Below are 12,325 nucleotides of genomic sequence, written 5' to 3' on the forward strand. Positions count from 1 at the left end.
GCTTTTACTGGATGTGTTTGGGGTCATTGTCATGCTGAAAAATGAGGCTGCTGCCAATCAGACATTTTCCTTGAAAAGCAGCCCTAAACCATGACATACATTTGAAATTAGGATTCACTACAGGATCTGTTGCCACTGATTTTTATTAAAGTCATTGTGTAATTTGGCTTACGAATGGCTTAATAATAAGATATATTGTGTTATTTGCTTTGTGAGGGTTTCGATCATTGTCTGTTGTGTGAGCAGCAGAATGAAATTTTTATTTTATGAACACATTCACAATGAAAAGCTAAAACATACAGCACAGAAGCTGGGAGAACACAGAAAAGCTAGCCTATTTTTTTTAAGATGACCTTCCTTTTTTTTTTAATTGTTGAGCTGTGACATTTAAACTGTAGCAAAGTTCATGTGTGCCATCTCGGCCCTCTGTTTCAACAACAAACAGTTCAGTATCACTAAGCATTTCTTAAGCTAGCAGTCATTTAAGGGGTTGGGCAAGTCAGCAGTTGTTAGAACCACAGACTGTAAGTAAAAGATGGTTTCTGGACTTTTCTGCATCTCATTTTTCACAATCACATGTTGTTACTTGCTCTGCAGATGATGTCCAGTAGGTGAATAAAGAAGAATTTATTAATACTGTTTAGTTATCTGTAGTTGCCCCTCCTCTCTTCTGAACTCTCCTCTGCCAATCTTTCTCTGAACGCTCAGAGGCTGATTTAACCTTAATTGTAAACCTAGCAAAAAACAGCACCTTGGCTAATGAAGGGAAAAACATTCAAGTGTGAGCATGTACAAAACCACAGAGAACACCTACTCTGTCCAAGTCTACACATTCCCACAATGGTAAAAACAAAAACACCCCGTTTACACAAAAACACAAAAATCCTCCCACTGGAAAAACTCATCAGTAGATTCTAGGAATTCAGCAGGTCTCTCTTTGACTTTAGCTCCCACAGCTCTTACTCTCAGCCACCCATGTTTATCCCTCCTCTTCTCGCCTCTCCATTTTCTTCCCCCAGCTGTCCTTTCTCATTTTCCTGCCCCCACGCATTCACCTAAACACCCTTCTCATTTCCAGATTTTCTCTGACCTCCCACATTATTTTCTCACTCTGCTTTCTTTCACTTTCTTTTTGTAGTTACAAGCTCATTTATCTCACGCTTAGACCATCATGACCTTCCCCTTCTCTCCTGCTTTTCTTTCCTTTGTTTTTGTTGTTTTTTTTCCCCTACTGTTTGCTCAGCTATGTACACACCTGCATGCTTGGATTCAGTGTTTTTTGTCTGAGATGAGCACTTTGGCAAACAGTGGAGGTATTAAGTCTTGAGGCAAAGGAAGTATGGGGTTATCAAGGAGTGTCTCACTTCCTGCCTCAGATTGAAGGGCCGAAAACAAAAGGCCCAGCGTCATCTACAGGAAGCAGAGACATGGTCCACAAATGAGGAGTTGGATGTTTGAGATACTCAGAGTGTTTTGAATCAACAAGGAACAATTTTGTTCTTGATTAGGGTTAGCCAGAGTCAGTTTATCTGAAATGTGCATATGTAAGATCACTATGCTGAAAAATATGAGATTGCTCTCAGCGGTGTCGATTGTCCTCCCATCTTTAAATTTTTTCTTTAGCTCCATTAAGCTGGGACCATACAGAGTATAGAAAAGTAGCATCAGAATCTGAAAAATGAAGTCTGCATCCTTTATAATGGCCAGCAGGTGGCAACTCCTGTGGTCACTAAAAGAAGGTTGTAAGTATGTGGAAAAACTTCTCCTTTGTTATTTGATCTGTGACCTCAGTAAATGTTTTCCTTCTAATTTATTGTCTCCATTAGAGTGAAAAACAAGGATAGAGCCAGGCATTATTCAGTGCTTAACAGTTAATCGAATATAAATTTTAGGTATGATTTTGTCTTTTAGTATTTATGAAAAAAAAAGTAGTGCTATCAGCGTTAATCTTCATGGGGCTGTACGGCGCTAACGCGGTAACAAGCTAACCGCTCTAATGTGTTGACGCCGTGCAGTCCCACGCACGGGACGACCCATGCTAACTCGCTAACGGAGATTTGCCGTGTTAATGTGGTTATGGCGTTAACGTCATTTTAACGAGATTAATGCTGACAGCACAAAAAATTGGATAAATTGCATTTTTGTATTCATTTTTACTATCATTTTCTCTTGTCTAGCATGAACATTTTCCTTTACAGCAATGCAATTTCTCCCCTCCTTCAGAGCCAACTCAAAATTTAGTTCAACTACATTATTTGGTTGACAAGATTGTCTAAAAGAAGTAAAAGGTGTAAAGGTTTTTGACAAGTGAACCTGCCTATTAGCAGCGGTAGGTGCCTTTGTGTACAGATCACCAGAGGTGTTTCACCTCACCAGTCCTGGAGCACAGTGTTGGTTGGCTTCAGGCTCTCCATCGCTCCCTGCATGGCTACCACGCATGTCTCTTCCTGAAGATGCAACACAATTACCAGTAGAGCCCTATGTCTGTGAAGGTTCTCAGTCATCCAGGTCTAAGGAGCTTGGAAAGAAAAGCGTCTGAAGAGCCCTACCTATTTATACATGGGCCTAAATTATTGTCTGTTATAAGCTGTTTGGCAGTCTTTCAGTATCTACATTTATAACTAAATGAAAACTAAAAAGTAAAGAAGAGAGAAGAGAAATATCCTTTAGTCGTGTTGCATAGTTTGTCCATTAGAGGCCACAGTATCAGTCCACCTCTGATGACCAGTTTACATGTATTTGAAGTGCCTGAAGAAAGCTGCTGTAACTTTTAGAAGTTGTCTTCATCCACAGCCTTTCCCAATCCTTTCTACTCTTCTTATTAACAGTAAACATCAGAGCCAGAAGTGGGGCAACGTGGCATTTTTGATGCTTTTTATATAACTACAGCAAGTGCAAGAGGTTCACATCGTCGACCCAGAGTGCATTGCTCATGCACGGTAATGACAGCTTCCATAAGTCATAATATGTATTAAAGTGGGATTTTTTGATTATTTTTTAAATATTTAAATTCCAAATTTGTAATCTCCATTAAATTTAACTTCATTTTGCCTTGTCTAGCTGGGCTATACATCTGTGTTTGGATGTCAGCTGAGTTCTTCGATAATGAAAGCTTAGAAGTTTTGCGCAGCAATAATACTATTAAACCATGTTACAGTCATGTCATATCAAGCTTTTCAATGACGAGTCCTTCTAACTGTTCATTATTTAGTCCTTGTCTAACCTGAACACCTCCCTCCCTTCAATTCAAATTCTTTGAGCTGCCATAAACTATTTGTTCCAACGGGCAGGAAATTCTGTTACTAGCTGTACCAGAAGAAATTTGTTTCACTGGAAGTCCACCGCAGCTATCAGTGGTGTGTGGTTTTAGGTCAGCTATGCACAAAATGGCTTTTAGGAGAGTTTCTACAGCCAGTGTCCGTCTAGCACTGAGTATTGACAGCAAACCAGAGAAGTTCATAAGCTGCTCTCATGATAAAACAACTGATTATATCTCTTTTTGTGATGGAGGTTTACCTTGTATTTTCTTTCTGTGAGGCTTCTGACATTACCTCACACTCTTACATGCTAAATGTGCAATTGGCCCTTTGGATACGTCTCCCTACTTATTCTTTAAACTTTACTTTAGATTGCAGAGTCTGTGTGTCTTTATCACAGCTATGTTTACAGCTTAGACCCGGATTAAAGACCGTAATATGTGTGGTATTTATCAGTCTCTGCATACTGCGGAGTGGGAAAGGCTGGGTGTGTGCTGCCATAGTTATGGTGAGCGAAGTGTGACGTTTGGTGAGCCGAGCGCCTGTTTGACTTATTGTCCGGAGTCCAAACGAAATGGCAGGAAATAATAACGAGAGCGAGCAGAGGAAAACAAATAGGAGGTTTTTGAGGTATTTCTAAAATTAGTTTGGGAAGAAAGTGACTCAGCTTAGACTGTGAAGCACTTTGTATAGCTTCATGACTGATGCATATAGTGAGGCATTTTTGTTTTTTACATGTCTAGCTTGAGGGATATAAAAAAGGCCATGGCCTAAAAAGGAGTTTTATGATGCATCAGACAAACAAAAATAAAATTAGACTTAAAAAAGTGAAAGTTTTTGGTGTTGGGCTCTGACTAGGTCTTTTCTTTTTCAGCCAGTCTGTTGCAGGCTTGCTGCTGTGTTTGGGATCACTGTCCTGCTACATGACATCTATCTGTCTTCTCTCTCCCCAGCAGATGGCCGCCCCTCCCTGAGCTTAGTTCTGCTGGAGGTTTCTTCCTGTTAAAAGGGAGTTTTTCCTTCCCACTGTCGCCAAAGTGCTTGCTCATAGGGGGTCATATGATTGTTGGGGTTCTCTCTGTATGTATTATTTTAGGGTCTACCTTACGATATAAAGTACCTCTAGGTGGCTGTTGTTTTGATTTGGCGCTGTATAAATAAGATTGTATTGAATTGAACCCAGTTTCAGACAACTTTCAGCTGTCAGACATTTGACTCTTTGGTATACAAAGGGGTTTATAGTTGATTCAAGGTGTCAAGGTAAGGTGTCCAGGTCCTGTGGCTGCAAAACAAGTCCACTCCCCCCAACCCCCCACTGTGCTTGATAGTTGGTATGAGGTGTTTGCGCTGGTATGCTTTGTGCATTATGTGCATTATGGCCAAACATTTCCACTTTTGTCTCTTTTGTTGTAGGAAGTCTTGTTGTTTGTTCAGATGTACCTTTGAAACCTTAAGCTCTGCTCTATGTGCTTTTAGAGGTTTTTCTTGGTCCTCATCCGTGTGAAGACTTTCTTTTACACATGACTGTATATGATCATGAAGACCGCTATTAAGAGTTACCAAGCAAACATTAGCTGTGTTTCCTCTTGGTTTAGTTTGAGTGCAACACCAGGTTAGTATTTCCAAGTACGAATAACCTGGATCTTGTTTTAAATTTCACCATGATTTTCACTTTGAGACAATCAAAGGGATATTTTTTAAGCGAATGTATGTGTGAATCATTTATGTTCATAATGGTGGTTTTTTTTACATCTTATAAAGTTATTATTTCCATGTACTGAAACCAAACAGATCTCTGGTTAAGAAATTGCTGCTTCCAGTGCTAGACCCCATCTCAATGAAGTACGGCCACATTTCCATCTGAGGAAAATGGCTTTCTCTTAATCTCATGCCAAACGTGCTCCATGTCATCTCCACATGCAGGAGGCTCAGATAGGAACCAGATTTCTGTTTGATTCCAGATTATTTACAACCTGCTGAGGATGGCCTTGGCTTGATAAAGACCCGGAACACTGTTCTTTCCCCTGCTGTGTGTTCCCTGTTGTGTATGCCCTGCAGTGTACATTTTGGAAAGATAGCTTTTTCCTGGTGGGATTTTTTTATGCCAATGGGAAAAAAGCTGTTGGGCTTCTGCTTGATTCCTGTTTTTATTCGGAAGAAGCTTCTCTGTGGTGGAAAAATCACATCCAGGCTTATAAAAGTCACATTCAGTTCAAGTGTGTGTGTGCTACAGTGGGTCTTTCTGTGGTCTGTGAATGGCAGAGCATTTTTGAGCCTATGTTTATGTGTGTTTGCACAAGACATCTGCTATGTCAGTAAGCTGGGGTTTTCTTTGTGGGTGTGTCGACTGCTGCCAGTGTCAAAGCAGAGGCCGGAGTTTACATCATATTCGGCGGTCTGTCACCCGACTCCATAAGCCTGCCAGTGGAGCTTTCACTGACTGAGCCACAAGTGTGCATTACATCTATGAAAGCCTTTATATGACACAGGAAATAAGCCAACGGTTAGATTGCATGTAAATCTTCATCAAATAAACAAAACTGCTTGACGTGCTATATTTTGAGAAATAAAAATGACTTATTTATAATAACTTTATGTTATGAAAGAAGACTGCAGTGCACATTGTAGGCACTGCAGTGCAGTGCCTACAATGTGCACTGCAGTCTTAGTCATAGAATAGTTTCGGACTGTGTGCTTACCCTGACATTGAACAGGCATGTTCACAATTTGCTTCAGAATTCCAGAAGAAGTTCCAACCATCAGAACCAAAGTAAAGTTTTCTCATGTTTGGTTTTGTAATTCTAACCAAAGTTTATCTCTATTTATGTTGTTTTCATGGTCACCGCCTGGCTGCTTGCACAGAGACTAAAGGTACAAATTGGTTTTATAGCAGGCCGAATATTTTTTTGTCCAGATGCTTAAGACTGAGACCTATCCCAGCTGTCATAAGGGGAGAAACAGAGTACACCCTGGACTCTTGAAATGTCGTTGAGCATCCTCAGTACATTTTAATTAAGTTAATAAACGAAATTAAGTAAATTTAGTGGCTTAAAGCCATGATTATAAAAAGGGGCCTAATCTATTTTTCTGTTTCAGTGAGTTCAGAATATTTCTAAGTAATTCCCATGACCCAAAAGTTTAGCTCTAAACTCGCAATTTGAGACATTTTTCTTTCTTTTCTTTGCTCTGTGATGTCATTGAGAGCAGATAGACCTAATATGGTCATCTCAGGCACACAGCTCTGGCTGTGAGTACAGAAGCCCCACCCACCTGTTATTCAAAACTTCTTTTTCCAAGGAGAAGCCAATCAGAAGGGAGACTGAAAGTATAATCTCGCACTGTTAATAATGCAAAACTACTAGAGTCTCAAATTAAAAATACATTAGAGAATCTTTTCCTTTAATAATGTGGAAGGAAAGCGTAAACATCGGTGTGTTTGCAGACATTCTGCAGTCAGCAGAAATGTTAGTGTGTGTTTTTGGGCTCTCACACACAAACACTGAGTATTTGTTCAGCTCTTCAGCAGCAGATTTCTGTGTGTTTGGCACTGAAATGAACAACGTGCCAAAGTGTGATTTATGGTTGTGCATATTTGCATTCATGCAACACAATCTTTCCTTCCTCTCTCTCTCCCTCCTACAGTCGACATACGGGAGATCCGGGAGCTGCGGTTGGGGAAGGGCTCCCGTGATTTTGAGCGCTACCCTGAGGAGGCTCGTAAGCTGGACTCCACCCACTGCTTTATAGTGCTGTACGGCCTGGAGTTTCGCCTCCGGACCCTCAGTGTAGCTGGTCAGTGTGTGTGTGCATATAAGCTACTGTCTGTGTATGTGTACTGATGATTCCCAAAGTGTTTTTACAGCTACTGTTTGGTTTTTCTCACAGTCATGTCTGCTGCTCAACTAGAACTCGCATCACATCACATAACATATTTTCTGTTACTCATTTTCACAACTTTGTTCATCTTAAACAATCAGTTTAGCACTGCTGTTTATTTAATTACTGTCAAAATGCCACATTTTGACACAATCTAACAATGTGCTTGGTTTCTCTATCATGATGTTAAGGCTCTACTGCAAACATATGTTGGTGGGCCCCTGGTGTTCACTGTCATAGCCTACAGTATCATAATTTGCCAAGTAACCATATAAGCAAAGCTTAGTTATGTAATCAACTTAAAATCACATCTTAAAATTTGATTTTCAACAACAAATAAAACAACCGTGTTTTATATTGTACTGTTACTTTACAATGAATCGTACAGACCTCAGTTATAATGAGTAAACCTGGAACCTACGTGGGTTTAAAACTACTGGTTTCCAAGTGAAGGTGTAAATCTTCAAAATAACAACTATGGGGAAAATGAACTCTTATTTGTTAGTGTGTGTTTTTAATAGTTTTTGATACAGAGTTATATTTGTTATGAGAATCATTTTACTGTTGGGTATGGTCTTTTATTTCTGGAGGAATTCAAGACAACAATAAAACTACAAAATTTAAAATACCTACAATTCAGTCTTAGCAGGACAATTGTTGCCCTAAAAACATTCTTGCTCTGTGAATTTGTGTTTGTAGCCTTCAGTGAAGAGGAAGTCAACATGTGGATCAGTGGACTCAACTGGCTAATGATGGACACGCAGAGGGCACCGGCACCACAACAGATTGACAGGTTTGTGTGTTTGTGTTTGAGAGAGCTGTAAACCTGAGGCTTCATATACACAAATGGATATGCTCCTATATCAACACACAAATCATTCCTGTCCATCATCTTAAAGGGCAGTTTGTGCTGGGAAGGTAGAGGAACGACAAAGAGACTCTCAGATTTATTACAGTTGGTCTTCTGATCACATCAGTGTAGCTTTGTACCAGAATGACAAGTATCACAAGAAACCTGTGGCAAACATCAGAAGAAACTCTGGATGAAAATCTGTATTATGAGTAATAATAAGAGTAGAAGACAATAATCATATACTTACACATATATAGACCACCAGAAGGGACCGGTCCGGTCTGGGGGATCTTGAGGATCAGGACTGTCCAGCCTTCGGTTAGCCATTCCGGGTGTCTAGCAGCTGGTTCATTAGTACTGCCAGAAGCTTGTGGAGTGCAGTCAGCTTCTTCAACCAGTAGGTGTGAACCATGTCGGGGCCTGGTACTGTCCAATTCTTCATACTGGAGACCCTTTCTGCCACTGTGATGGTTACTGGACCCTGTTTAGGGAGGTTGCTGTGGTCTGCTCTTAGATCCACTAGCCCCTGAGCATTGCCGTTAAGGGTTGCGTCCTTCTCCCATAAGCTCTTCCAGTATTGCTCCGTCTCCAGCCTTGGGGGTGCTGTTCTCACAAATTCACATTAACTACTTACATCCAGGGTCTAGCTAGAACCTCATAGATTTGAAACTGAAAGTTAGAAATTCCTCCACAAATAGTGATCCAATTGCTGCAGTATGGTGATATAGGCACTCTGCAGCTTTGCTTTACATAGAAACATGTCGAGTGTCCTGATTTTATTCGGTGTGTTAAAGAGACAGTAAGTAAGTAACAACTAAAAACACATCTTTTTAGAATTGCATTTTGTTAACTTTTGTCTGTTTTTGTTTTATACCTTGTGAAGCACTTTGTGATCTTTTATCTAGAAATGTGCTATATAAATAAAATTTTACTTACTTACTTATTAAGTATTAATGTACAGGATGTTTTATTAAATGTCAGACGTTTGTGAAGCTTTTATTTTAACATTTAAATAAACAGGAAGCTGGAGGTTCAGAGAATAGTGGGGAAAGCATGGCTGCACCTTTGAGACCATTCATCAAAACAATCCTTTGGAAAGCAAAGGATGTGAGTCCCATCAGTTCTTTGGGAACTGATTATAGTGTGTTTTGTGACAAACCAGTAATAGAAGTTCTAACCTGCTTATTGTGTTAATATAAGATTATATGTGTAGGAAACTTAACTTGTAGTCTCTTGTGTTAGTACTATTTACATGACAACCTATTAAGAGTTTTTTTTCTGGCTTTCTGATTTCACTCCAGTTGATGTCAATGATGTCAGTTCGATGTGATGGATGTGTACGAAGTCAATAAAGGAGCAAGTATGCTCTCTTTCCTTTCCCTGAAAAGGAGTTTGGCTGGTTGATTATCTATAACTCATTTATTCAGATTGATTAGTTAAAAAGAAGTTAGCCCCACTCAGAGTTATTATGAAGAGGGAAGCTTTCTAAAGAAGGCTGTAAACATGCTTTTAAATGCTGTAAAGTTGCCCACAGGAACCTATATAGACTGGCCAGCTGGGTTCAGCAGAAGCTATAGGTTAACAAGTAGCTTTTCTTTAGTCAAAATCTAAACATGAACTCTTAAACTTTTTCTGGCATGCCCCACTTCAACAGCCCAACGGGTCAAGCCCCATAGCCCACATTTTTTATCAATTATTAACAATGAAAAAAAGATCTACGTTGAATTTGACTTAAATAGGGGTGAAGATAATCAGTACAGTAACAACAGGAAATTCTCCTTTTCTCTGGGAAAAAACAGGAAACTGTTGAACAAAAACTAAACAAAATGAGCAGGAAAATTATACACCCCCTCCCACTCTCTTCCCCAAAACTAAAAAAAAGGCTTTTCAGTGCCTCACCTGCAATGTCTCTGCATCTCACGTTACCTATACATTCACATCATCTGGCAATCATTTTCAATTCAATTTCAATTCTTGTTGTAGTGGACAGCAAGAGAGAGGGGCAAATGCACAGCAGCCACTATCCATTATTAATGAGTAGCAATGTATAACTTAGGGCTTTTTAGAAATACAATGTGTGGAAGGCAAAATAAGACACACATATGTGTGTATATGATTTTGGTCTACACAAAGAGTCTTCAAATCCTGAGGCTTCTGTTTTTCTATGAGGTTGCAATTGGATTCAGGTCAGGTGATTGGCTGGGTCATTCTAGCTGCTTTATTTTCTTTGTCTGAAATAAATTGAGAGTTTTCTTGGCTGTGTGTTTGGGATCATTGTCCTGCTGAAACTTCCATCCCTGTTTTATCTTCATCATCCTGATAGATGGAAGCTGGTTTCTCACAAGAATGTCTCAGTAAATTTTCCATTTGTTCTTCTAGCTCTGCACAAGTGGTCCTTGGCTCTGGGGAAACTCTTGTGATAATTCTTTTCAGTTCTCTGTCTGAAATCTTGTGGGGAGCATCTGGTCGTGACCAGTTTACGGTGAAATTATGTTCTTTCCACTTCCAGATTATGGATCCAACAGCGCTCACTGGAGCCTTGAGTAGTTCCGAAGATTTTCTGTGACTAATACTAACAGTATATTTTGCAACACTAACTTTGCAAAGGTCTTGAGAGAGCTCATTGGTTTTACCCATCATGAGATGTTTCTTCTGTCACAACTTGGTAATGAGACACCATTTTATAAGCCATCAGCTGGGACTGAAAAAGCTGATTTTAATTTGCACTAAGTGGCAGATGCTAGATATCAGCTGGTGTCCCATGCCTTTTTGCACCTCCCTTTCTTCAATACTTATTGTCCTCACTGTATATACGTGCGGAAATTGGGTTGTTTTTAATATGAAACATTAAACTGGACAATGCTCCCCACAACCACCAAAACGGGAGGCCAATTGGTGCCAATTAAAAGTACAAAACTGAAGTAATGGAAACAATTAAAAAAAACCTGTCTATATTTGTGATCTGGGTATATCAAAGGAGTGGTGACCTGGACAGAAACGGAATTGTGAGTCAGCAGTGAGGACAAATATTTATTTTGGGATGAAAATATTTGTTCCGGACAAATGTGCGGAGGCAGTTTTTTGGCTTATGTGGTGAAAGCAGAGGAACAGAGAGGTGGTGTATGGCAGAAAGACAGTTTTGTTGTCTACATAGTGAGCACAGTTTATGTTTGGAAGTGGTCGAAGGGAATGAAATGGATAATTTTATCTATTTATGAAGTTAAGGAGAAGAACCATTGGTTGAATACTTAAAATAGACGCAGGCATTATGACAAAAGTCAACTTCAATGTCTTTGAAAGTTTAATAGTTAAACAAAAAGGGAAACTCTGTATAACATTGGTAATGTGTGTCTTTGTGTGTTTTAACACTGGAACACTAATTAGATTAGCTTTGGAATGTTACAGTATGTTGTAAGTAGCACTAATATTGAAGACATTAAAAGTGAAACTTTTTCATCCCAAATATAAATGATGATCTTTTTAAAAGAAAGAAAAAGAAGGGTACTCTTAATGAAAGACAATAAAAATATCCTACTTGAATAACTTGGCACTATGACCGGCAATTTCAATTCCATTTTATTTATATAGCACCAAATCACAACAGCAGTTGCCTCAAGGCAATTTAGAATGTAAGGGAAAGACCCTATAATAATATAGAGAAAACATCAACAATCAGGTGCAAGCACTTGGCAATTGTGGGAAGGAAAAACTCCCTTTTAACAGGAAGAAAACTCCACCAGAACCAGGCTCAGGGAGAGTCAGCCATCTGCAGCAATCCCAAGTTGTTAGGAAATGAGCACACCATGGATAATGTTCCTTCCTCACACTAAGAATAACCAAAATCGATAACATCGACTTAATGTTTTAGTTAGTAGGACCAAAAATGATGCACTGGGCACATTATCATCAGGAAAGTATTTATTAGTTTTACCTAAAATAGAATGACTTCTTTTCAGAGCACAGTCTGTCAGAATACATGTTCTGCTTCTATGTTAACAGTTAAAACAAAGTCTAAAAATATTCAGTGCTTTCCTTTAACTTCAGTGTTTTAGCACAGTACCCAGAAGTGTGTATGTTAGAGTTTAATGCTTTTAAATGCTTTCTCTCTCCTATTACTTTACCCTCTCTCCCTCTGTAGGTGGCTGAGGAAACAGTTTGAAGTCATGGACAGGAGCCACGAGGGCAGGTAAGTGACATGCAGGCCTTCAGCACCCAGTTGTAAAGCCTATGACGGCTGCTCATTAGTGGGTGCCACAGCAGGTGGAATTACGGTGAAATCATATCCAGATCTCATCAGAGAGACTCTGCCAGGGACCTGCCCATACACCTCCATGCTCCG

The 12,325-nt window shown here is 39.6% G+C and overlaps 1 protein-coding gene across 2 annotated transcripts in view; it reads left to right on the forward strand.

Moving 5' to 3' along the window:
• Positions 1-12,325, forward strand: part of LOC102192559 (1-phosphatidylinositol 4,5-bisphosphate phosphodiesterase gamma-1-like) — a 40,013-nt gene that overhangs the window by 5,450 nt on the left and 22,238 nt on the right. For both annotated transcript variants that reach the window (XM_005750272.1, XM_005750273.1), the window contains exons 2-4: positions 6,900-7,049; positions 7,833-7,926; positions 12,125-12,172. In XM_005750272.1, the coding sequence (XP_005750329.1) occupies positions 6,900-7,049; positions 7,833-7,926; positions 12,125-12,172 (292 nt within the window). The remainder of the gene's footprint in view (positions 1-6,899; positions 7,050-7,832; positions 7,927-12,124; positions 12,173-12,325) is intronic.

Source organism: Pundamilia nyererei, unplaced genomic scaffold (genome assembly GCF_000239375.1).
Source record: "Pundamilia nyererei isolate P.nyererei 1_Seehausen unplaced genomic scaffold, PunNye1.0 scaffold00267, whole genome shotgun sequence".
Lineage (NCBI taxonomy): Eukaryota > Metazoa > Chordata > Actinopteri > Cichliformes > Cichlidae > Pundamilia > Pundamilia nyererei.